The following is a 24,465-nucleotide window of genomic DNA, read 5'->3' as shown; positions in this document are numbered from 1 at the left end:
AGGAGTAGAGGAGAGAGAACAAGAAGGGGTAGAGAGGGTGGAATAAAAACATAAAGGCATTTCCAGAAAGCTCCATTTTAAATCACAAGATGGGCTTCCTGTAGGTGGAAACAGAGCTGGAGAAAAGAGACCATACGAGGCCATGTATGAGACCATACGAGGCCATGTAAGAGGCCATGTATGAGACCGTGTATAAGGCCATATGAGGTCATGTATGAGGCCATGTATGAGACCATGTATGAGACCATGTGAGGACATGTGAAGACGTGTATGAGGCCGTGTATGAGGCCGTGTATGAGGCCGTGTATGAGGCCGTGTATGAGGCCGTGTATGAGACCGATTAAGAGGCCATGTATGAGACCGTGTAAGAGGCCTTGTAAGAGGCCGTGTATGAGGCCTTGTATGAGGCCTTGTATGAGGCCGTGTATGAGACCGTGTATGAGGCCGTGTCTGAGACTGTGTATGAGACCGTGTATGAGACCGTGTATGAGACCGTGTATGAGACCGTGTATGAGACCGTGTATGAGCAGGCTGTTTTTAGAGCATCAATGCTCCCTCAAGTGAGACTAACCTAGAAAAATACAATGAAAAGGCACAACTCAATGGGAGATGAAGAAAATCATAGATGACTGTAGGAGTCTATAGTATTTCATCTGTGATCATCAGAACAGTATCTGTGATTCACAGGAACAGTGTGTGTGCGCGTGTGCGTGCGAGTTCAGCCCGGTTTCACAATGCAGGTAAAAAAGGACAGACACTACGGCCTTATCTGGACAACTACAGGAAGAACATCTCCCTCCCTCCCTCCCTCCCTCTCCCATCCTCTTTCTCTTTCATGCGCCCTCTCAACATATCCCCCTTAGACACAGGAATCAATGTGGCGTTCAGACGGTCTCTTTTTACACAGACAGAGGCATTGTGATAGAGAGATAAGGGGTGAAAGAGGGAGACCAAGCGTGTGAAGAAATAAAACCAGAACCAGATTGACATGACTGTGTGGTATGAAAAGAGCTCATCTCTGTCAAAGGGCTGTCACACAACTAAACACAAGTCAAGGAGGATTTTGAATAGACCATTTATAAATCAAAAGGGAGGACAATATGTGTCATCGTAAGAGGCGGGAAAATGACAAGCAATAGGCGAGAAGACACATACCACATCACTGAACAGCGCATGACAGAAAAATCAATGAGCGACCACACACAGCTCACATGAATGCACGCACACTATCTTAATGAGGGATGACAGGGGGATAAGAGGACAGCACCTGTCCCCGTCTCCCACACACCTCCTTTGACCTCCTTATTTCAACCTCTCTCTGTATTCAGCCCCTCAGCCAAGCCATTTATCTCCATATATCACTCAATATACTGTTCATATACCGAGCGTCAATCTCAGTTCTCTTCTTTTCCCGTCGGCTAAATACTCTCACACACACACACACACACACACACAATCAGCAGATCAAATGGGCATGGCCTACCTCCAGTTGCCCCCTCAGCTCCTTGACGTGGGCAGAGTCCTGTGATAGCTCCTCCCTCTGGGAGGCGTCGGCCAGGACGTTGACGGTAGTTTCGGCCTCCTGAAGCCACTTGAGGAAGGCCTCCAGCTCCCTGAGGGAAGTCTGTAGAGCAGTCAGGTCACTGTCCAGCTGGGCCTGGCGGTCACTAGCCCTGTCATTCAATCAACACACTAATTAGTTGATCAATGTAATGTCCAATGATCAAGGATTGGTTTGGTTGGAGGTCATTGTTTAATTAGCTATCTGAGTATAATTCAAATATCTCATAACATTATCAAAGTGATATTTGTGTGTGTGTGTGTGTGTGGGGGGGGGGGGGGGGGGGGGGGGGGGTTCTTCTATCCTTGTAGGATAGTAAAACAAGGAACATTCTCCCCCGTGGGGACATTTCCCACATCCCCATGAGCTTAGTGGTTAGGTGTAGGGTTACAATTAGGGTTGGGTTAGGTTTAGGGTTGGGTTAGGTTTAGGGTTGGGTTAGGTTTAGGGTTGGGTTAGGTTTAGGGTTGGGTTAGGTTTAGGGTTGGATTAGGTTTAGGGTTGGGTTAGGTTTAGGGTTGGATTAGGTTTAGGGTTGGGTTAGGTTTGGGTTAGGTTTAGGGGTTAGGGAAAATAGAATTTTGAAAGGACATTTATTTTAGGTCCCCACAAGGATAGAATAACATAACGTGTGTGTGTGTGTGTGTGTGTGGTCCAACTTCGCCATCCTTTGTGTTTCTAAAGTCCTCACAACTATAGTAAAACAAGTGGGGACATTTTGCCAGTCCCCAAAAGGAAAACTGCTATTTTAGGTTTAGGGGTTAGGTTTCGGGTTAGGGTTAAGATTAGGAGTTAGGTTTAGGTTTTGGATTAGGGGTTTGGGATAATAGAATTTTGAATGTAAATGTTTTGGTCCCACCTGTGTGTCTGTGTGTGTGTGTGTGTGTGTGTGTGTGTGTATGTGTGTCCACCTGTTGTTGATGCTGTTCCAGGCTCTGTTGTGTTTGTCTGTGACCTCTTTGATCTTCCTCGTGTCATCTGCAGAATACTCTCGCAAGAGCTGATTGGACAGCTCGTTAAAGGTTACTATGGTACCCTGACCTCTTCCCAGGTCTTGCAAGAACACCTGGAGAAGAAAACATAAACAAACAACAAATAACAACATACTCCTCACAGACTAAACAGTAGCAGCAAATGGCTTTCTAAATATTTATTTAACTTCTTTCATATCCACGTCTAATGCCTTTTAATCTCACTGCAATTATCACAGTTCCCTCAGGATCTCACTTTGTTTACTAAAGGTATGCTAACCCATTTAATTAAATGAGAAATAATTATTACCTTGTCAGAGGTATCCTATCAGTACCTGTTCTAGGGCATTGGAACTACAGTAAAGTACCACGGTGAGTTAAACACAGATGCCCTCTAGTGTTTCAGGTTGGCGTTGCATTGGCCACCCGAAAAGTCTACATCTGACAATCCCCACATAAAACAGCTCATATACATACCATTATCTGCCTGCTTGGCATGTTTGAACAGCTCTCATTAATACTATCAATAACAGTCGTGACATACCAACAGTAAGCCCTGTCATTTGCATATACTCATCATAATCAGCATGTCACACCAGTGATATTAAAACGCATGATGAACGGTACAAAATGTGTGTGTTATCTATCAGGCTAGCATGCAAACACACATAAACATACTTTCAAAAAACAGTTTTGAGTCACAGATCTAGAATCAGATTACTACCCAATCCTAACCTTAACGATTAACATAATGAAAAATATCACACCTTTTATCAGTGGTTCGGGGCTAATGGGGCTCTAGCTAATGGGGCAGGGGGTCAGTAGTTCAAAGGTGAAGGGTCAGTGTATCTCTCACCTTGTTGTCACTGAGCTGTTTGGTCAGGGGTTCCCTGGAGAGCTGCAGTAGGTTGTGCAGGCGCCCCTCGTTCTGACCAATCAGAGCCTTCACCTCCTGCCTCTGCTCCTCCCACTGGTCGCTGTGGCCAATCATACTGTCCAGCTGCTGGAGCCGTGCCTCTACGCCGTGCTGCGTGTTGTCCCATTGGCTATGCACCTTCTCTACTGCAGTGAGAGAGACGGAGGGAGAAAGATAAATAGTGGTGGTAATATTACCAGATAGAAAGTAATGCATATCCATGCATAGCCTGCAAGCCACTGACGCAGACCTTGGGAACATCTATATATTAAAGTCTAATAAATCTATGTAATATAGCCTACACCATCACAACAAATCCATTATTTATTTTAGACAGATCTAAAGAAACATGAGATGATGAAAATGTTGTCTATACCAGAAGAAAAGAATAGCGTACTCTGAGTTGTCGTTATGTTAGGTCCTGATCTGCCATATGGCTGTGGGGTACACTAGTTCATTTAGCAGACAAGATTTACTTAGAATTCCATTATTTTATAGCATGAAGAATACAACTGAACAAAGCTGAATAAAACAGAAAGGATATTTTCTCCAAACGATTTGAGGGAGTGTGCACATGTGTCTATTCTGTGTTGAGGTGTTAACAAAGAAACAGGTACTCCTATATGCTTAATTTAGAGTAATTTATATACCTTTATATATTCTAAGGGACAGTTGTGGGATGCGATAGAGCCCAAATGAATATAACCACTAGCATCAAAAAACCTGTTTGAAGCAATGAGCCTGACATGACAGATGAGAACGTTTAGCTTAAAATGTTGATAAACTATTAGACTACTTCTTCACATTATAAACACAGCGATGAGCACACTGCAGTAGGCTATAAGCATGAATATTCCATTAGCAGGAAAACACCATTATCAGTGACCGCAAATGTGATTATGCAGGTAATGCTTTTATTATAAAGGTGCATTTGTAGGCTGAAAATGTACTTCCCCAAACTTGAAACTCACGTGCTGTGTAGGTATGTCAGTTAGGCTTTACACCCCTTGTAAAACAGATTAATGTGCTTCATTTGAAGAAGTTATTTGGCCACTTTATCAAAAACATATAGGCCTATGGGCTAGGCTACATGAGGTGTGATACTGACCTTATTAAAACATATAGGCCTATGGGCTAGGCTACATGAGGTGTGATACTGACCTTATTAAAACATATAGGCCTATGGGCTAGGCTACATGAGGTGTGATACTGACCTTATTAAAACATATAGGCCTATGGGCTAGGCTACATGAGGTGTGATACTGACCTTATTAAAACATATAGGCCTATGGGCTAGGCTACATGAGGTGTGATACTGACCTTATTAAAACATATAGGCCTATGGGCTAGGCTACATGAGGTGTGATACTGACCTTATTAAAACATATAGGCCTATGGGCTAGGCTACATGAGGTGTGTGACTATGATTTGAAAAAGTCGCAATAAAAAGCATGCGATGGGCATCATTCACAGGTGGTCATATATCATTCACAGGTGATCATATATCATTCACAGGTGATCATATATCATTCACAGGTGATCATATATCATTCACAGGTGATCATGTATCATTCACAGGTGATCATATATCATTCACAGGTGATCATATATCATTCACAAGTGATAGGCTAATATTGTCACCAATGACACTTCTTGATTTAGTCTTGTCTTTACATATGCTTAATAATATATGTGTGAAATTTGTTTTGATATAGAACGGACCATTATCATGCACCTGTCTGGAAACAGAGGCAGGGGAAAAAAATACATGTCATTTATGCACTTAAATAGCGAATGGAGGACACTTTTACCGTGGTTAATTTTCATGCCAGCCAGGTAGGCTATACTCCCGTTGTAAAGAGAAGCAATGTGCTTAATATTAGAAAGTTGAGAAATGAAATAAATACAATAGGCCTAGCCTATAGAAAGCTGATGGGATCCTCCTGTTTTTAATAGAGGCCGGCCATCACTCTGTTTCCTCACGCAATTGCATAGCTTATAGAAATGTTGCGCAACATAAGCTCATGGGCTCTCATGAAGTGTTTGATTACATTTGCATTGATGTCAGAGTAATTAGAGGGACAATAGAGTGCTATGTACCAGGAAGTTAGCATGTTTGGTAGGCTACTAATGACCATCAGCAGCATCAGAGCTTGGTGAAGCCTAATTACCCTGACTAAATGGTCACGTGGAATTTGACTGCCGTCATGACTCGTGACCGCCGGTGTGGCAGTAATACGGTCACCGCAACAGCCCTAGTTGTGGGTTGTTAGTTTGAATTCAAGGTTGGGTAGGTGAGGTGTACCTTCCTGCTTTCTCCTATGAGCATACGGTACATACGTTTCTCAGTGATGGAAGTGCGTACATCCAGGTTGGAGGTCTTGTTCTTTATGTTCTGGGCCAGAGTGAAGATGTCCTCCAGCTGGGGGTGACGTTGCTCCAGGTCACTTTTAGTCACCTGGACAGAATATTTCATTATAAAGTCCTTTTTACATGAACATATTACAGTAACCACAACCACAGGTGCAAATACTATTACAAACACGACTCCCAGGTATGGAGGTTTACCACAGACTCACTCAATGTTCATGGCAAGTTACAGTATATGCCACAGGTAACCACACACTCGGTGACTAAAGTCATCACCCAGTACACTCCAACAGTCCCCATTAATTCTCACACACACCTGTAGGCGTCTCATGGTGGTGCGTATCTCGTCTGTGTCCCCTACAGTAACGATGTTGGACTTGAGCATCTGTGTGATGAGCAGCAGCCAGTCAGCCAGCTCTGTGGCTGTCTCGTTCAGATCTGTGGGGGCCACCAGCTCTGGGCTGCGGGGGGTCTGGTGGTGCCGGTCCTCACTCATCAGACTGGCCATCTGTACTGCCGATGGGACCACTGACACTGGGGATGGACACGGGGGGAGGAGGGAGGTAGAGAGAGGCCAATTTGATTCGATCCAATGTTTATTTGTATTCAGTTTTGCCATTGCCAGATTCCAAATTCTGTTGTTAAAAACAGATAGGAATGTTAAAGTAGTAACTAGTAATTCATAATTCTGGTTAAACTTACCTGAGAGTTGTTGTTGTTGGGCGACATGGTGGGTCCATGGAGAAGAAACAGGATGTTGCAATGGAGACAACATAGGTGGGTGTTGAGAATCCTTCAACCTTCCGTCCAGAGCCTTCCAGTCTGCCGCCAGCTGCTCTACCTTACTCTACACACAGGGGGCACAGGAGAGCACACACACATCTGTCTTCACTTGGAGTTACAGTCGATTGTGACTACAGTTTAACAAACATTTCGTTTTTGTCCTGTTGTTTCATGGGGTATTTTTTGTTCATTGTGTGTTGATGCAACTTTGTTATGCTTGTTGTTGGCCAAAGCAGACCTTCTCCAGGGGAAGCAGCTGTTGTCGTCTTTGTAGTTCTATGGAGCGGGCCAACAGTTCCTCAAGCTCTCTCTTACGCTCCCTCATAGCTGCTGCCAGAACCTACAACACAGAGAGAGACAGACGGACATAGAGACAGACAGACAGGAGTGGCTGAATGTCTCCATCTAAAGGAGGCAGTTATGGTCCAATCAAATAAAGAGACCTTGTTAACAAAGTACAATAAAACACTGGATTTAAGGTTCTGCCTAGGCATCTTCAATTTAGTGTGGTTAGCCAACGTGATGTGTGTGAGTATTACCTGGCTCTCTGCAGGGCTTACACCTCTCCCACTGAGGCTCTGGTGTGTGACCTGGACCCAGTCGGTCATTCTGTTCATCTTGTCCTGGAACTGACCATGACTCTGTAGGTTCCCTTCCACCTCTCCTACTTTATCTAACAACTCTTGAGTCACCTAGAGGAGAAGCAGCAGAGAAGAAGGAAAACAGAGACACAGAGACAGACAGACAGAGACAGACAAGGAATGGAGAGAAGGTAAAGGAGAGATTGTCCATTTTTTATTGTTACTCTCTTCTCCAGTTTAAGTTGACATTAAGGCTACTTAGTTGCATTAGGTTCATTAGGAAATATAGGTTGAATAGGTCCTTCTCACCTTGCTCCAGTTGAGGTTGATGGTCCTAAGTTTGCTCATGTGCTGATCTCTCTCCTGAGGACTCACACTCTGATTGGCCAGAATTTGGGGGCCGTTCTTGTTCAGCCAACCAAGACGCTCGTTCTGGGCGTCCATCTCGTCAGCCAGGGTCTAGAGTGAGATAGGTGAAAGAGAGGTGAAGGAGGGTTAGGGAGAGATGAGAGAGAGGTGAAGGAGGGTTAGGGAGATATGAGAGGTAAAGGAGGGTTAGGGAGAGATGAGAGAGAGGTGAAGGAGGGTTAGGGAGAGATGAGAGAGAGGTGAAGGAGGGTTAGGGAGAGATGAGAGAGAGGTGAAGGAGGGTTAGGGAGAGATGAGAGAGAGGTAAAGGAGGGTTAGGGAGAGATGAGAGAGAGGTGAAGGAGGGTTAGGGAGAGATGATAGGTGAAGGAGGGTTAGGGAGAGATGAGAGGTGAAGGAGGGTTAGGGAGAGATGAAAGGGAAGTAACAGGGAGATGAAAAGGGGGTAATTGGATTATTAAGGGGTGAATGAAGGGGTTGGAAAATATGTGGGTTAGGGGTGCAACAGGTTCTGGCCCTGAGCCTTACCTTGAGTTCTTTGAGGTTCTTGTCGGTAGCGGTGACAGGAAGAGAGCTCACAGCACACTCAGCCTCCTCCAGCCACAGAGCCAAGTCTCCACTACGCCTCACCAGCTCTGATAAGGCAGGGTCACCTCCAGCCAGCCTGCACACACATACACAGGTACAAACACACATTCAAACACACACACATACACAGGTACAAACACACATTCAAACACACACACATACACAGGTACAAACACACACACACACACACACACACACACACACACACACACACACACACACACACACACACACACACACACACACACACACACACACACACACACACACACACACACACACACAGATTGAGATGCATTTCTCTACGGCTGCTGTGTGTATGCCTAATCCTAACGTTTAGGATATATTAGTATACTGATCCATCATGCTGATATCAAACATTACAGCCTAGGACATTGATGCAGAAAATACTCATACATTTGGATAAATGGATAAACTATTTTATTGGTGCATATCTGCACCATAGTAACAGTAACATTCTAGTTAATCCTCCTCATATAAACATACAAAAATATTTAAACATGCTTTTTCCATTGGACACCATTTTTGAGGCCCGAAATGCCCTTCATATCACCCTTAAAAAACGGTACTATTTTTAGGGCGACTGTGCTTCGTTTCCATGGTGTTCATCTCCGTGGTTACCTGCGCTGTCTGTCCAGCACCTGTCTTTGCACGGCCCTGCAGCGCTGTCCCAGGGCCTCCAACTTGTTCTCCATCAGTGGCCCATCAGGGGCCGACAGCTGCCCAATGATCCTCTCCCCTGTCTGGCTCAACCCGGCAAGGACAGGCATGTGACTGGCTAGACCCTCCTCCAGCTCCTATAGGGAAGAGAGAGGGGCTACTGATCAACATAAAACTAGGAAATAAAGTTGTATTAATCAACAGAATGACTGTTATCTGGTATGAATAATGGATAGCAACTATAGGTATTGGATAGATTGGACTCTAACGGCAACAAGCAACAAGTCCTAGCTGTTTCACGCATCCTACAGATAATTATGATGATGTTAGTTGTAGAGATACTATATAATATTAGCAATACAAATGTTCATCTCCTTGTTTTTCAGTCTCTCCCTCCCTCCCTCCCTCCCTCTCTCCCTCCCTCCCTCCCTCCCTCCCTCTCTCCCTCTCTCTCTCTCCCTCTCTCGTTCCCTCTCCCTCTCTCTCTCTCCCTCTCTCGTTCCCTCTCCCTCTCCCTCCCTCTCTCCCTCTCTCTCTCGTTCTCTCTCTCCCTCTCTCGTTCCCTCTCCCTCCCTCTCTCGTTCCCTATCCCTCTCTCTCCCTCTCTCCCCTCTTTCACTCTCTCGTTCTCTCTCCCTCTCTCTCCCTCTCTCTCTCCCTCTCTCTCTCCCTCTCTCTCTTTCCCTCTCTCTCTCCCTCTCTCTCCCTCTCTCTCTCCCCTCTTTCCCTCTTTCCCTCTCTCGTTCTCTCTCCCTCCCTCTCTCTCTCCCTCTCTCTCCCTCTCTCTCCCTCTCTCTCTCTCTACTGTAATGAACGCCAGAGCGTGAAAAGTGCTGGATAATTAAGAAGAGAAGCTGTATTGTTCACGTTCAAAGACAGACATTTTCTCTCACCAAAACTCCCCAACCGCATCGGTTGCTAACGTAAACATACTGGTCTGATTTGTTTGATCGTATTTAGATTATGGAAATAATTGTGTTTATCATAAATAAAACACACACACACCACATACACACACACATCACAGACATCACACACACACAACCACACACACACATCTCATACACACACAACCATACCCACACATCACATACATCACACACACACACACACACACACATCTCATACACACACAACCATACCCACACATCACATACACACACATCCAACACACACACGCACACGCACACACACATCCAACACACACACACCACATACACACACACATCACAGACATCACACACACACACACACACACACATCTCATACACACACAACCATACCCACACATCACATACACACACATCCAACACACACACGCACACGCACACACACGTCACAGACATCACACACACACAACCACATACACACATCTCATACACACACACACATCTCATACACACACAACCATACCCACACATCACATACACACACATCCAACACACACACACACACACACACACACACACACACACACACACACACACACACACACACACACACACACACACACACACACACACACACACAGAGAGACACAGACACACACACACACAGAGAGACACAGACACACTCTCTAACCTCCTGGTGTGTCCTGGCTGTGTCCAGGTCCAGTTGTCCATCAGGTCCTGTTCCCTCAGTGAGGACCAGTTCTATGTCGGTCAGCCACTGGCTCAGGTCGTTCAGGTCACAATGGAACTGTCTCCACTCCTCCACCACACGGTCAAAACTCCTACAGACAGACAAGGGACAGCAGATATTGAATCAGTTGAGTTGAACTAGTCCAACCACTTACCTTAACCATTAGTGTGAAAACTAGCTTTACCTAGACCAACACCTAACCTTAACCATTAGGGAGGAAACTAGTTTTCCCCAGACCAACACCTAACCTTAACCATTAGGGTGGAAACTAGTTTTCCCCAGACCAACACCTAACCTTAACCATTAGGGTGGAAACTAGTTTTACCTAGACCAACACCTAACCTTAACCATTAGGGAGGAAACTAGTTTTACCTAGACCAACACCTAACCTTAACCATTAGGGAGGAAACTAGTTTTACCTAGACCAACACCTAACCTTAACCATTAGGGAGGAAACTAGTTTTACCCAGACCAACACCTAACCTTAACCATTAGGGAGGAAACTAGTTTTACCTAGACCAACACCTAACCTTAACCATTAGGGAGGAAACTAGTTTTACCTAGACCAACACCTAACCTTAACCATTAGGGAGGAAACTAGTTTTACCTAGACCAACACCTAACCTTAACCATTAGGGAGGAAACTAGTTTTACCTAGACCAACACCTAACCTTAACCATTAGGGAGGAAACTAGTTTTACCTAGACCAACACCTAACCTTAACCATTAGGGAGGAAACTAGTTTTACCTAGACCAACACCTAACCTTAACCATTAGGGAGGAAACTAGTTTTACCTAGACCAACACCTAACCTTAACCATTAGGGTGGAAACTAGTTTTCCCCAGACCAACACCTAACCTTAACCATTAGGGAGGAAACTAGTTTTACCTAGACCAACACCTAACCTTAACCATTAGGGTGGAAACTAGTTTTACCTAGACCAACACCTAACCTTAACCATTAGGGAGGAAACTAGTTTTACCTAGACCAACACCTAACCTTAACCATTAGGGTGGAAACTAGCAGATCTGGAATCTGTTAAAGTCCTGATATGGCTGTAGCCTCTATTCTTATGGAATCTATTGCGAGTTGATAATGGACTGAATGAGGACATCTCCCAAATACATTTGTGTAGTAGGGATCCTCACACTTTATGGCTGACACAATTTAAGCACTAGAACTGTTTAAGGATTATGAACTGGGGTTGATGTTATGAACTGGGGTTGATGTTATGAACTGGGGTTGATGTTATGAACTGGGGTTCATGTTATGAACTGGGGTTGATGTTATGAACTGGGGTTGATGTTATGAACTGGGGTTGATGTTATGAACTGGGGTTCATGTTATGAACTGGGGTTCATGTTATGAACTGGGGTTGATGTTATGAACTGGGGTTGATGTTATGAACTGGGGTTGATGTTATGAACTGGGGTTCATGTTATGAACTGGGGTTCATGTTATGAACTGGGGTTGATGTTATGAACTGGGGTTCATGTTATGAACTGGGGTTGATGTTATGAACTGGGGTTCATGTTATGAACTGGGGTTGATGTTATGAACTGGGGTTCATGTTATGAACTGGGGTTGCCTGACGTGACCAACTTTGTATTTAGTTTAGTCATTTTTTTCAGAGAGGTGGTTATAGGTATAAAAACAATTATCGAAATGCATACAAAAGATAACCCCAACCCATCCCCCCCCTTAGTTCCAATCCACCTGCCCACATCCTCCCTTCCCACCCAGAAACAGCACTATGAATTTGATCCCAATAGCCAGAAGGGGGAGCCATGGGAAGCTTTGAACTACAGAAATTCAGCCGTGGCAATATATTCATTTTGACAATTGATATTCTGCAGATTAAAGCAACTGGGATGTTATCCCATCTACTGAGGTCAGGTTGAATTGAGTGTTCTGTTAAAGTTTCTGCCAATGGTTTTATCTAAGGAAGGAACTATATCTACTCCCAAATACTTTAAATGGTAAAGGATTGGGATTCATACGTAGAGATGGAGTCCTCCATCGGGGACCTGAGAGGCAGCAGGGCTGATTTGGTTAGATACCTTTTATAACTTAAGATGAAGTTGAATTTATCTATGAACTTTAATGCATTTGGGAGTGATTGAAATACATTGTCTAGATAATAGTACAATATCCTTTGCATATAATGAGATGAAGTGATCAGTAGATTTGAGGGAAATAGGTTTTATTTCCTTCTATTGACAAATTGCCTGGGGCAGGAGTTCCATGGATAATATGGATAGCAAAGGCGAAATTGGATCGCCTTGTCTGCTGCTCCTAGTGATGCTGAACGGACGGAGCAGAGCAGGTGTTGCCTGTTGTTACTATGGCTGTGGGATTGGTAAATAGGATTTTAATCAATTTAATGAGCCAATTCCCATATGTTCCAAGACAGACTAGAATGGTCATATCTCTGGTCTATCAAAAGTTTTTTCTGCATGGAGAGAAAACACAGCCCAAGGACCTGTTGTTTCTGATGAAGCATGTAAGATACTGTAAGTAATAGTCGGTTATCTGAGGATAAATGCTTTTTAAACCCGCTTTGTTCCGTGTGGACCAATTTGTAAATCTCGAGACGGGACGACAACATTTGGAAAAACTAATGTTTTCTAAAATATCTGTGTTTATCAAAGATAGGGGATGATAGTGAGAACACTGGGTGGCATTTTTATTAAATAAAAGCTCAATTATTGCTGTATTCACATTTCTCCCAAATGAACCATTGTGAACACCTGTATTAACCATTGTGAACACCTGTATTAACCATTGTGAACACCTGTATTAACCATTGAGAACACTTGTATTAACCATTGTGAACACCTGTATTAACCATTGTGAACACCTGTATTAACCATTGTGAACACCTGTATTAACCATTGAGAACACTTGTATTAACCATTGTGAACACCTGTATTAACCATTGTGAACACCTCTATTAACCATTGTGAACACCTCTATTAACCATTGTGAACACCTGTATTAACCATTGTGAACACCTGTATTAACCATTGTGAACACTTGTATTAACCATTGTGAACACCTGTATTAACCATTGTGAACACCTCTATTAACCATTGTGAACACCTCTATTGACCATTGTGAACACCTGTATTAACCATTGTGAACACCTGTATTAACCATTGTGAACACCTCTATTAACCATTGTGAACACCTCTATTAACCATTGTGAACACCTCTATTAACCATTGTGAACACCTGTATTAACCATTGTGAACACCTGTATTAACCATTGTGAACACCTGTATTAACCATTGTGAACACCTGTATTAACCATTGTGAACACTTGTATTAACCATTGTGAACACCTGTATTAACCATTGTGAACACCTCTATTAACCATTGTGAACACCTGTATTAACCATTGTGAACACCTGTATTAACCATTGAGAACACCTGTATTAACCATTGAGAACACTTGTATTAACCATTGTGAACACCTGTATTAACCATTGAGAACACCTGTATTAACCATTGAGAACACTTGTATTAACCATTGTGAACACCTCTATTAACCATTGAGCAATAGTGGAACTAACCGATTCCCACATTTGAAATAGACCTGAGAACAAATACCATCCCTCCAGGTGATTTGCCTTTATTCAGAGTCTGATTCAGAGTGTTTAATAGTCACATGTAAAGGGTTGCAGGTGTGATTATGGGAAACCTGATATTGTGTATTACCAGAGTACAGTGAAAGTCTTAGGCTCTGAGATCCAACATGCAGGACTAAATGAAATAAAATAATGAAAATGGTCATTTAAAAAAACAATATAAATAGATATAAAATGATATATATCATAACTGTAACAATAATTCATAAATAAAGTGATTAATAAATCAATTCATGCTATCCAATGCCCGTGTTTAGTTTTTCTAAACAATGAATGAATTATTCCTTCTGTGGGCGTTGGTGGGTGGATTCTGGAATCAATATGGAATCAGAATTAGGTTGTTTCCACTGGGAAATTCCTTATTTTTCCAATAAAGAGAAAGGAAAAGAAAAAACGTCGCCCCGTTCCTGACTTCCATTAAACACTAGCAAATGTGTGGGATGCCAGGGAATGACTGGAGAAAATACCAATGAACCTCATAATGAACTACCACCATCTCTATATAAAGATAGAATAGGTCATTATCAATAAGATGTCACAATACGCTGTAGAGCGTTCGATTTGGCTGCTGTGGGGCAGAGACACATTTTCAAGGGATTGTTAAATAAATATTATAACAATTTGGTTTTAATATCGTCACGTCTGGAAGAGGATAGTCAGAACGACACATTTCCGATTATTCCACACTTAGCTCTATCATCAGAGTTATACAGCCAGTCACGGAATGCTTTTCATGACCAGTAAACATCAACTGATCATGTAATTTCAGATACATTCGGCATGTAGCTAGCTAGCCAAGGAAACAACGTGTCGTGCCCTGACATATCTCTCCATCCTCTCTCGTCTGTGGTCAACATCTGAAAACGGACATTTACTCTGTACACATGCTAGAAACTCCCGGCAGACTAGCACAGAGACAGGATGGAGACAAGATCATGACTAAGTGACGTCATTCTGTGTGTGTGTGTGTGTGTGTGTGTGTGTGTGTGGCTGACACTGACGGATCAATGATCAGAGTTACATCAAGCTACATCAAAGTGCCCGTAATAGAGGGGAGAAACATATCCTCTCACATGCAATACTGGACCACCAAAGACTACAGCTGCTCTTCTTCCCTTTATTGTGATGCTACAATTAGCATTTTGTTTCCCATTTCTTTTTCCTTGTGCTCTTTAGTGCTTATTGTGTATGAACACCTGACAGGTACTATGTAACCATGTTGACCGTGAGTCACCCACCCTTTGCGGTGGTTGTACATGCGGTTGAGGCGGTCCCACTCTGCGTTGAGCTGGGTGAGGGCGTCTCCCATCTGTGCCACCTCTCTCTGCGACGCCTCCAGGATGGCATCAGGCTGGCGCTCATGGATCACCGTTACCTGCTCCCCGACACACTCCAGACTCTCCTTTATACTCTGGGAGAGAGAGAGGGACAGGAGAGAGAGAGGGAGGAGAGGAGAGAGGAGGGGGGAGACGTAAGTAAAAGAGTGAGAGGTATCTGTTCAGACCTACAGGACCTATCTCTCCCTCATCCCTATCCCCTTTCCCCTCCTCCCTCCCTCTCTCACCCTCAGTGTGTCCTCCTGGCTGGAGAAGTCTTCATAGAGACCACTGCTGAGCTCGGAGGAGTTGAGCAGCAGTTCGTTGTCGGCCATGGCCAGCAGAACCTTGTTGATATTCAGCAGGTAATCTGAGGGACTGAGAGAGAGCGCCCTGTCCTCTGGCTCCATCTGCTGGCAAGAGACAGTATTATGTTATAAGAAGTAAACGTGTGTGTGAATCAGACATTTTGCAATTACATTTGGCAGACACTCTTAGAACGACTTACAACCAGTACATTCATCTAAGGTAGGTAACACAACAACATGAGTCTGTGGGAAGCATCAAATGTCAACATTTGATATCACATTTAATATGACTGTCATAAATACGCCATACAACAAAACAAGGTCATTAAAAGGACATAGTGAATACGATAATAAGTGATGTGAAATACTAGTGATATACTGAACAAAAATCTAGAAAGCAACGTGCAACAATTTCAAAGATTTTGCTGAGTTACAGTTCGTATAAGGAAATCAGTCAATGGAAATAAATTCATTAGGTCCTAATCTATGGATTTCACATGACTGGGAATACAGATATGGTCACAGATACCTTACAAAAAAGGTATCACCATTTGCCTCATGCAGTGCAACACATCTCCTTCGTATAGAGTTGATCAGGCTGTGGATTGTGGCCTGTGGAATGTTGTCCCACTCCTCTTCAATGGCTGTGTGAAGATGGATATTTGGTGGGAACTGAACACGCTGTCGTACACGTCGGTCCAGAGCATCCCAAACATGTTCAAAGGGTGACATGTCTGGTGAGTATGCAGGCCATGGAAAAACTGGGACATTTTCAGCTTCCAGGAATTGTGTTCAGATCCTTGCAACATGGGGCCGTGCCTTATCATGCTGAAACATGAGATGATGGCGGCGGATGAATGGCACGACAATGGGCCTCAGGAGCTCGTCACCGTATCTCTCTGCATTCAAAATGCCATTGATACAATTCAATTGTGTTCATTGTCTGTAGCTTATGCCTGCCCATACCACAACCCCACAGCCACCATGGGGCATTCATCCATGAAGAACACAGTGGCCATCGTGGCTTGTCTCAGACCATCCCGCAGGTGAAGAAGCCGGATGTGGAGGCCCTGGACTGGTGTAGTTACACATGGTCTGCGGTTGTGAAGCTGGTTGGACATACTGCCAAAAAATCTAAAATGACGTTGGGAGGCAGCTTATGACAGAGAATTAACATTCAATTCCCTGCCAACAGCTCTGGTAGACATTCCTGCAGTCAGCATGTCAATTGCACGCTCCCTCAAAACTTTAGAAGTGGCCTTTTATTGTCCCCAGCACAAGGTGCCCCTGTGTAATGATCATGCTGTTTAATCATCATCTTGATATGCCACACCTGTCAGGTGGATCGATTATCTTGGCAAAGGAGAAATGCTCACTAACAGGGAAGTAAACATGCGTATGGAACATTTCTGCGATCTTTTATTTCAGCTCATAAAACATGGGAGCAACACTTTACATGTTGTGTTTATATTTTTGTTCAGTATAGAATGCGACTCACCTCTCCAGTCAGGTCCTGTCTGTCTCTCTGCTCTGTGAAGCTGTTTGAAGAAGAGTCGTCGTCCATGGAGACCTCCACCTGTCCCACTCTCAGCATCCTAAACTCCTGTAGAGACAAGATAGGGATTTAGACACACACACACACACACAAACACAATTACAAACACACTCAAACACACACACCAGACAAGGCCATACTGTGCGTAATTAATCGCAAACAGAGAGCCTGCATAACATGACCAAGGCCACCGGTCCTCCAGATCTTAGAACTGAGCTCTACAATGCTACGAGACAGGAATACATTTACATCTGAAATGCTGCAATGCACTTCATATTCATATTAAAAGCTGCTTTGAGTATCTATGCTCTCTCTCACATGTAGTTGGTAGAGTTTTTTATTCTTACTCCCTCAATCTGTGTGATGTACTGTTGTTAATGCCATTATTGTATGGTTACGGTGTTAGGATATAAATGTTACATGATTGTTGAGTTAGTGTAGAGACTGTATCATTCTCTCTCACCCTCTGAGTGGTGTACTGCGCCTGCAGCCGGAGCAGCCGGAGTCTCAGCCCCTCCCTCTGGCCCTCGTCTGCAGTCTGGAGCAGCACCTCCTCTCCTCTCCTCAGCAGCTCCTCCATGCCAGCCTTCTCCTCATCCATCTGACCGGTCAACACACAGGGTCACAATGAACGTTGTCACGGAAACAAAGACTCCCTTTCAATCAAACAACTGAACTAGGGTTTTCCAGGGTTAGAACATGAACATTACGCCCATAATCAAAAACAAAACATTTATTCAACTGTGAATCCGAACCAAAAATTGCTTGAAGAACCTTAAATGATTTCCTTTTCCAGAGAGCAGAGGGTCGACAGACAGGAGTAAGACACTCTGCTTCCTGACTGACAGTGACCTTGGTCTGGGCTGGTGTGATTTGTTCAGCCGCTCTACACCAAGCGGTGTAAGTCCCTGATAACACACTCCGAGGACAAACTGCCCAATCACACCCTTGTTTGTCTGTGACACTGTATACATCTTATAGCACTTTGTGTTCTTTGTTTGACCAGTCATAAACTTAACCACTGTGTGTGCATCTGTGTGTCTGTGTGTGTGTGTGTGTGTGTGTGTGTATGTGTGTATGAGTGAGTGAAAGAGAGTATCTGTATAATATATACCTTGTCATCATCCAGGGTGTGTGTGGGGTCCTGCTGGTCCTCTAGGGCCCTGAGTGTTGCCTCTAGTTCCCCCTCAAAGGTCTGCATCAGGCTGGAGCTCAGGGCCTCCTCTGACTGGCTCTGCTGGAGCTCAGCAATCTGGTCATGTTGGAGCTGAGAGATCTGGTGAGGGATCTGAGAGATCTGTTGTATCTGCTGAATCATATCCACAGTCCCAGGCTCCAGAGTGGTGGACATCTGGGTATCAGAAACAAAAGATGGAGAATTACCCCCCTGTACATATCTGTCTACAGTTTGAATGATACAGCGCTAGACAGTTGTGATTGTAATACAGTAAAACAGTGTTGTGAGAGTATTTGTACCTTGGCAGCTTTGATGCATTGGGAGACCTTGTGAAAGTTGCGGTTGAGTTCAGCCAGTTTGGGTTCTACGACATCTCTGCAGGCAGGACCTCTACTGGTCATTAGGATGATGGCCTGGTCTCTCACACTGTCCACTCTCAGAGTGATGTCATCCAGCTCCTCTAGCAGGGTCTACACACACAACAATCAAACAATTTATACATTAACAGGTTCATCAATAGCTTTTACTCCAATTATTATTTCCCCACACAGGCTAATTATATCCTAAACTCTGGTAATAGGCTCTAATACAAATTCAATTGTAATCAACCAATATTGAATTTTCATGCTTCAGTTCCCTCCCCATGCTTTCATCCTCTCCTCTCTCTCTCCTACCGTCTCCTTTCCCCTCTCCTCTCTCTCCTACCATCTCCCTTCCCCCTCTCTCTCCTACCATCTCCCTTCTCTCTCTCCCCTACCATCTCCCTTCCCTCTCTCCCCTACCATCTCCCTTCCCCTCCTCTCTCCCCTACCATCTCCTTTCCCCTCTCCTCTCTCTCTCCTACCATCTCTCCTACCCTCTCTATCTCTCCTACCGTCTCCTTTCCCCTCTCCTCTCTCTCTCCTACCATCTCCCTTCCCTCTCTCTCCTACCGTCTCCCTTCCCCTCCTCTCTCCTACCGTCTCCCTTCCCCTCCTCTCTCTCCTACCGTCTCCCTTCCCTCTCTCTCTCCTACCGTCTCCCTTCCCTCTCTCTCTCCTACCGTCTCCTTTCCCCTCCTTTCCTCTCTCTCCTACCGTCCCCCTTTCCCTCCTCTCCTCTCTCTCTCTCCTACCGTCTCCTTTACCCTCCTCTCCTCTCTCTCCTACCGTCTCCTTTCCCTCTTCTCCTCTCTCTCCTACCGTCTCCCTTCCCTCTCTCTCCTACCGTCTCCCCTCTCCTCTCTCTCTTCTACAGTCTCCCTTCCTCTCCTACCGACTCATTTCCCCTCTCCTCTCTCTCCTACCGTTTCCCTTCCCCTCCTCTCTCTCATCCCATCTCCCTTCCCCTCCTCTCCTCTCTCCTCCATCTCCCTTCCCCTCCTCCCATCTCCCTTCCCCTCCTCTCCTCTCTCTCTCCTACCATCTCCCTTCCCCTCTTCTCTCTCTCCTACCATCTCCCTTCCCCTCCTCTCTCTCTCTTACCGTCTCCCTTCCTGTCCTCTCCCGTCTCTCCACAGTGGGCAGTCTCTCTGTCTCTATCACCTTAACTACCATCTCTCTCCACTGTCGGCTGTCTCGATCACCTTAACTACCATCTCTCTCCACTGAGGGCCGTCTCTCTGTCTCTATCACCTTAACTACTATCTCCCTCTCCACTGTGGGCCGTCTCTATCACCTTAACTACTATCTCCCTCTCCACTGTGGGCCGTCTCCATCACCTTAACTACCATCTCTCTCCACTGTCGGCTGTCTCGATCACCTTAACTACCATCTCTCTCCACTAGGGGCCGTCTCTCTGTCTCTATCACCTTAACTACTATCTCCCTCTCCACTGTGTGCCGTCTCTATCACCTTAACTACTATCTCCCTCTCCACTGTGTGCCGTCTCTATCACCTTAACTACTATCTCCCTCTCCACTGTGTGCCGTCTCTATCACCTTAACTACTATCTCCCTCTCCACTGTGGGCTGTCTCTATCACCTTAACTACTATCTCCCTCTCCACTGTGGGCCGTCTCTATCACCTTAACTACCATCTCTCTCCACTGTGGGCCGTCTCTCTGTCTCTATCACCTTAACTACTATCTCCCTCTCCACTGTGTGCCATCTCCCTCTCCACTGTGGGCCGTCTCTATCACCTTAACTACTATCTCCCTCTCCACTGTGGGCCGTCTCTATCACCTTAACTACCATCTCCCTCTCCACTGTGGGCTGTCTCTATCACCTTAACTACTATCTCCCTCTCCACTGTGGGCCGTCTCCATCACCTTAACTACTATCTCCCTCTCCACTGTGGGTTGTCTCCATCACCTTAACTACCATCTCCCTCTCCACTGTGGGTTGTCTCCATCACCTTAACTACCATCTCCCTCTCCACTGTGGGCCGTCTCCATCACCTTAACTACTATCTCCCTCTCCACTGTGGGTTGTCTCCATCACCTTAACTACCATCTCCCTCTCCACTGTGGGCCGTCTCCATCACCTTAACTACTATCTCCCTCTCCACTGTGGGCCGTCTCCATCACCTTAACTACTATCTCCCTCTCCACTGTGGGTTGTCTCCATCACCTTAACTACTATCTCCCTCTCCACTGTGTGCCATCTCCCTCTCCACTGTGGGCCGTCTCCATCACCTTAACTACTATCTCCCTCTCCACTGTGGGCCGTCTCCATCACCTTAACTACTATCTCCCTCTCCACTGTGTGCCATCTCCCTCTCCACTGTGGGCCGTCTCCATCACCTTAACTACTATCTCCCTCTCCACTGTGTGCCATCTCCCTCTCCACTGTGGGCCGTCTCCATCACCTTAACTACTATCTCCCTCTCCACTGTGTGCCATCTCCCTCTCCACTGTGGGCCGTCTCCATCACCTTAACTACTATCTCCCTCTCCACTGTGTGCCATCTCCCTCTCCACTGTGGGCCGTCTCCATCACCTTAACTACTATCTCCCTCTCCACTGTGGGCCGTCTCTATCACCGTAACTACTATCTCTCTCCACTGTGGGCCGTCTCCATCACCTTAACTACTATCTCCCTCTCCACTGTGGGTTGTCTCCATCACCTTAACTACCATCTCCCTCTCCACTGTGGGCCGTCTCCATCACCTTAACTACCATCTCCCTCTCCACTGTGGGCCGTCTCCATCACCTTAACTACTATCTCCCTCTCCACTGTGGGCCGTCTCCATCACCTTAACTACTATCTCCCTCTCCACTGTGGGCCGTCTCCATCACCTTAACTACCATCTCCCTCTCCACTGTGGGCCGTCTCCATCACCTTAACTACTATCTCCCTCTCCACTGTGTGCCATCTCCCTCTCCACTGTGGGCCGTCTCCATCACCTTAACTACTATCTCCCTCTCCACTGTGGGCCGTCTCCATCACCTTAACTACTATCTCCCTCTCCACTGTGGGTTGTCTCCATCACCTTAACTACCATCTCCCTCTCCACTGTGGGCCGTCTCCATCACCTTAACTACTATCTCCCTCTCCACTGTGGGCCGTCTCCATCACCTTAACTACTATCTCCCTCTCCACTGTGGGCCGTCTCCATCACCTTAACTACTATCTCCCTCTCCACTGTGGGCAGTCTCTCCGTCTCATCCAGGTGGATCTGGGTCTGGTACAGCCAGGTGCTGATGTGGGCCAGGTTCTCATCAAAGATCTCCACCTCGTTCTGGTGGTTCTGTAGGGAACAGAGGTAGAAAGATGGTAGTGCTGAGCGATTCGAGTTTGAGGTTGGTTCGATTTCGGTTTTGATCATTTAAAATGACGACATAATACTTTTTGAGCTTTTTAATGGAAATTCCTAAGCTAAAAATAGTGAACATTCAATTGCCAAAACATAAAAAAATATTCCATTGGCTCGTCAGGTCCACATTGGATAAACATCTATAGATAAATAGGAAATTACTAATAAATAACCAAATATTTCAGCTGTGTATATTACTTTGTTTTTATTTGATTACCTTATTTTTTTCTTATTCTTTAAAATCATCTCTTCTCAGGCAGTAGCAGTCAGCCAGCCAGGACACTAACGTTAACTCTGTTCTCCCCATTCTGTACCGCCTTCAGTCATCCTATTTAGCTAACCTGCCTCAGTATGCTGCAGAGTTGTCGGACAAAATCATTGTACTAGTTCTTCAAAGTAGATAAGGTGTACTTTCACGAACTGTCCCTCTCGTCGCTGTGTTGTGTACATTGCTCTCTCATGAGGTCTGTGTGTATCTAACCTAACGTAACAGACGTGAAAGTGTATCAGTCCAGAGATCTGTATATAATGACGAGATGCTCATATCTATGCTCTAACAATGGAAGTCGTTCTCCCAAAGGCGGGAAGGCAGGTGAAAAGCTTAGGTCCAAAATAAACCCATAGAAACGCATTGGGCTTATTTTGGACAGATTATGGTGAGAGTGAAACCTCTCGCTTCGCCTCTTCCTCTCTGATCCATCTCTATGCCGCAACAAAATGGCACAATGGATTAGGATCAGTGTAGTTAATTACCATGTGTTTGCATTGAACTAGGTTTAATATGTGCTTAATGAAGTCTCCAACCCATCAGCCCAGTATCCCACATAGTTATTGACTTGATTTATCAGATTTCTCTAGTGAATGACTTGATTTATCTCTAGAGAAACGGAGTGCTGAGGCAAGATGCAGGAATTATTCCAAATGTCCCTTCTGACATGTTTTAGCTGTCATGTACACATTACTTTACTCAACCATCACTTTAGACAGAGACAGGATTAATAGATAGGTTATCCTATGATAGTGAAGCGTGAACCCACCAGAACGGTGCTCAGCCAGTCCTCGGTCCAGGTGCGCACCTGTCCCCAGCCTTCGTTGAGGCCACACAGCTTGTCTTCCAGAGGGCCCTCGCTCCCCTCCACCAGCCCCTGCAGCCCAGCGCTGGTCTCCATCAGCTCAGCCAGGTCTGCCTTACGATGCTCCGACTCCTTCAGCATGCCCTGGTGGAGCGCACACACACACACACACACGTTATACAAATGTTACACAAATCCTCTGCACACCCACACTCTACACAGACACAAAAGCCAAATAAACATTTCAACAAACTATTCTAGCAAGCCCGGTGAACACACTAGCACACATCTCACACACACGTGACTCACGTTGGCCCAGGCGATCTCAGCGTCTATATCAGCAGGCATGTCTCCAGAGGACTTTTTCTGCTGCAGCAGAGTCTGGTTGGTGGTCAGCCAGTCCTGTAGGGCGGCGCTGTCCTTATGTAGTCTCAGAGACAAAGACAGAGCCTTCTCCAGGTCCTGCTTCCCCTCTGTCACCTGGAGAGAGAAGAGACGATGGGCTCGCTGATTGGTTGGTCAAAATGACGATATCCTCATCATTTGAAACTAGGTTTATTTTAAGAACGCAACTATTCATGATGACACAGCTGACCAAGTGAGAAGACCAGACTGTTATGTCCTAAGGTTAAACTACTATAGTCACGTGTGTGTGTATTACCTGTGCTCCCAGGTGGTTGTAGAGCAGTTTAAGTGCTGTCAGTTGTTCATCCATGCCTCTGGGGTTGTCAGTCTGTTGTTTCTGGACGATCTGTCTTCCTGTTTTTATCACGGTCTCCACCTCTAACTTCACCTCACTCAGAACCTTATACAGTTTCTGAAGGGTTAAGGAGACAGACAGGGAGTGTGAGGGAGAATGTGTGCGTGTGTGTGTGTGTGCGCGCACGTACATGCACACCTGTAAGAGACTTCTCAAAGTGTTTTATTTCTAGGTCTCACCATACAGCCGATGAGGTGGGCCTGGATCTGTTGGGGTTCCACCTCCCTGACGTCTAGAATGTGCAGCTCTTCCTTGGCTCCATCTAGAACCCTCTTACAGTCCAGCATGCGCTGCTCAAAGTTAGCAGGCTTCTGGAACAACTGGTACTTAGTGGAGATCTCTCGCAGCTTCCGCTGAAAGACGGAAAAAACTGCATAATGACCAACCAACAACATTTTCAATAAATCATAAACTCCTATGTTATCCCTATA

At 45.2% G+C, this 24,465-nt stretch overlaps 1 protein-coding gene across 7 annotated transcripts in view; it reads right to left on the bottom strand.

The window, feature by feature from the left end:
- utrn (utrophin) overlaps positions 1-24,465 on the bottom strand; it is a 341,113-nt gene that overhangs the window by 214,206 nt on the left and 102,442 nt on the right. For 5 of the 7 annotated variants that reach the window (XM_036975991.1, XM_036975995.1, XM_036975989.1 and 2 more), the window contains 23 exons: positions 24,214-24,387; positions 23,936-24,091; positions 23,584-23,754; positions 23,239-23,418; positions 22,007-22,135; positions 18,768-18,938; positions 18,406-18,642; positions 17,755-17,892; positions 17,235-17,339; positions 15,677-15,841; positions 15,351-15,523; positions 10,402-10,552; positions 8,782-8,957; positions 8,080-8,215; positions 7,492-7,641; positions 7,141-7,293; positions 6,840-6,941; positions 6,521-6,665; positions 6,135-6,352; positions 5,789-5,906; positions 3,389-3,594; positions 2,473-2,627; positions 1,484-1,673 (listed from right to left, as the gene is read on the bottom strand). In XM_036975991.1, coding sequence (XP_036831886.1) covers positions 1,484-1,673; positions 2,473-2,627; positions 3,389-3,594; positions 5,789-5,906; positions 6,135-6,352; positions 6,521-6,665; positions 6,840-6,941; positions 7,141-7,293; positions 7,492-7,641; positions 8,080-8,215; positions 8,782-8,957; positions 10,402-10,552; positions 15,351-15,523; positions 15,677-15,841; positions 17,235-17,339; positions 17,755-17,892; positions 18,406-18,642; positions 18,768-18,938; positions 22,007-22,135; positions 23,239-23,418; positions 23,584-23,754; positions 23,936-24,091; positions 24,214-24,387 — 3,699 coding nt within the window. Of the gene's footprint in view, positions 1-1,483; positions 1,674-2,472; positions 2,628-3,388; positions 3,595-5,788; positions 5,907-6,134; positions 6,353-6,520; positions 6,666-6,839; positions 6,942-7,140; positions 7,294-7,491; positions 7,642-8,079; positions 8,216-8,781; positions 8,958-10,401; positions 10,553-15,350; positions 15,524-15,676; positions 15,842-17,234; positions 17,340-17,754; positions 17,893-18,405; positions 18,643-18,767; positions 18,939-20,081; positions 20,176-22,006; positions 22,136-23,238; positions 23,419-23,583; positions 23,755-23,935; positions 24,092-24,213; positions 24,388-24,465 lie in introns of those variants that run through there. The other 2 variants (XM_036975992.1, XM_036975996.1) reach the window with 2 other exon arrangements.

Source organism: Oncorhynchus mykiss, chromosome 4 (assembly GCF_013265735.2).
Source record: "Oncorhynchus mykiss isolate Arlee chromosome 4, USDA_OmykA_1.1, whole genome shotgun sequence".
In the NCBI taxonomy this organism is placed as follows: domain Eukaryota; kingdom Metazoa; phylum Chordata; class Actinopteri; order Salmoniformes; family Salmonidae; genus Oncorhynchus; species Oncorhynchus mykiss.
This window is presented reverse-complemented; position numbering and strand designations above follow the sequence as displayed.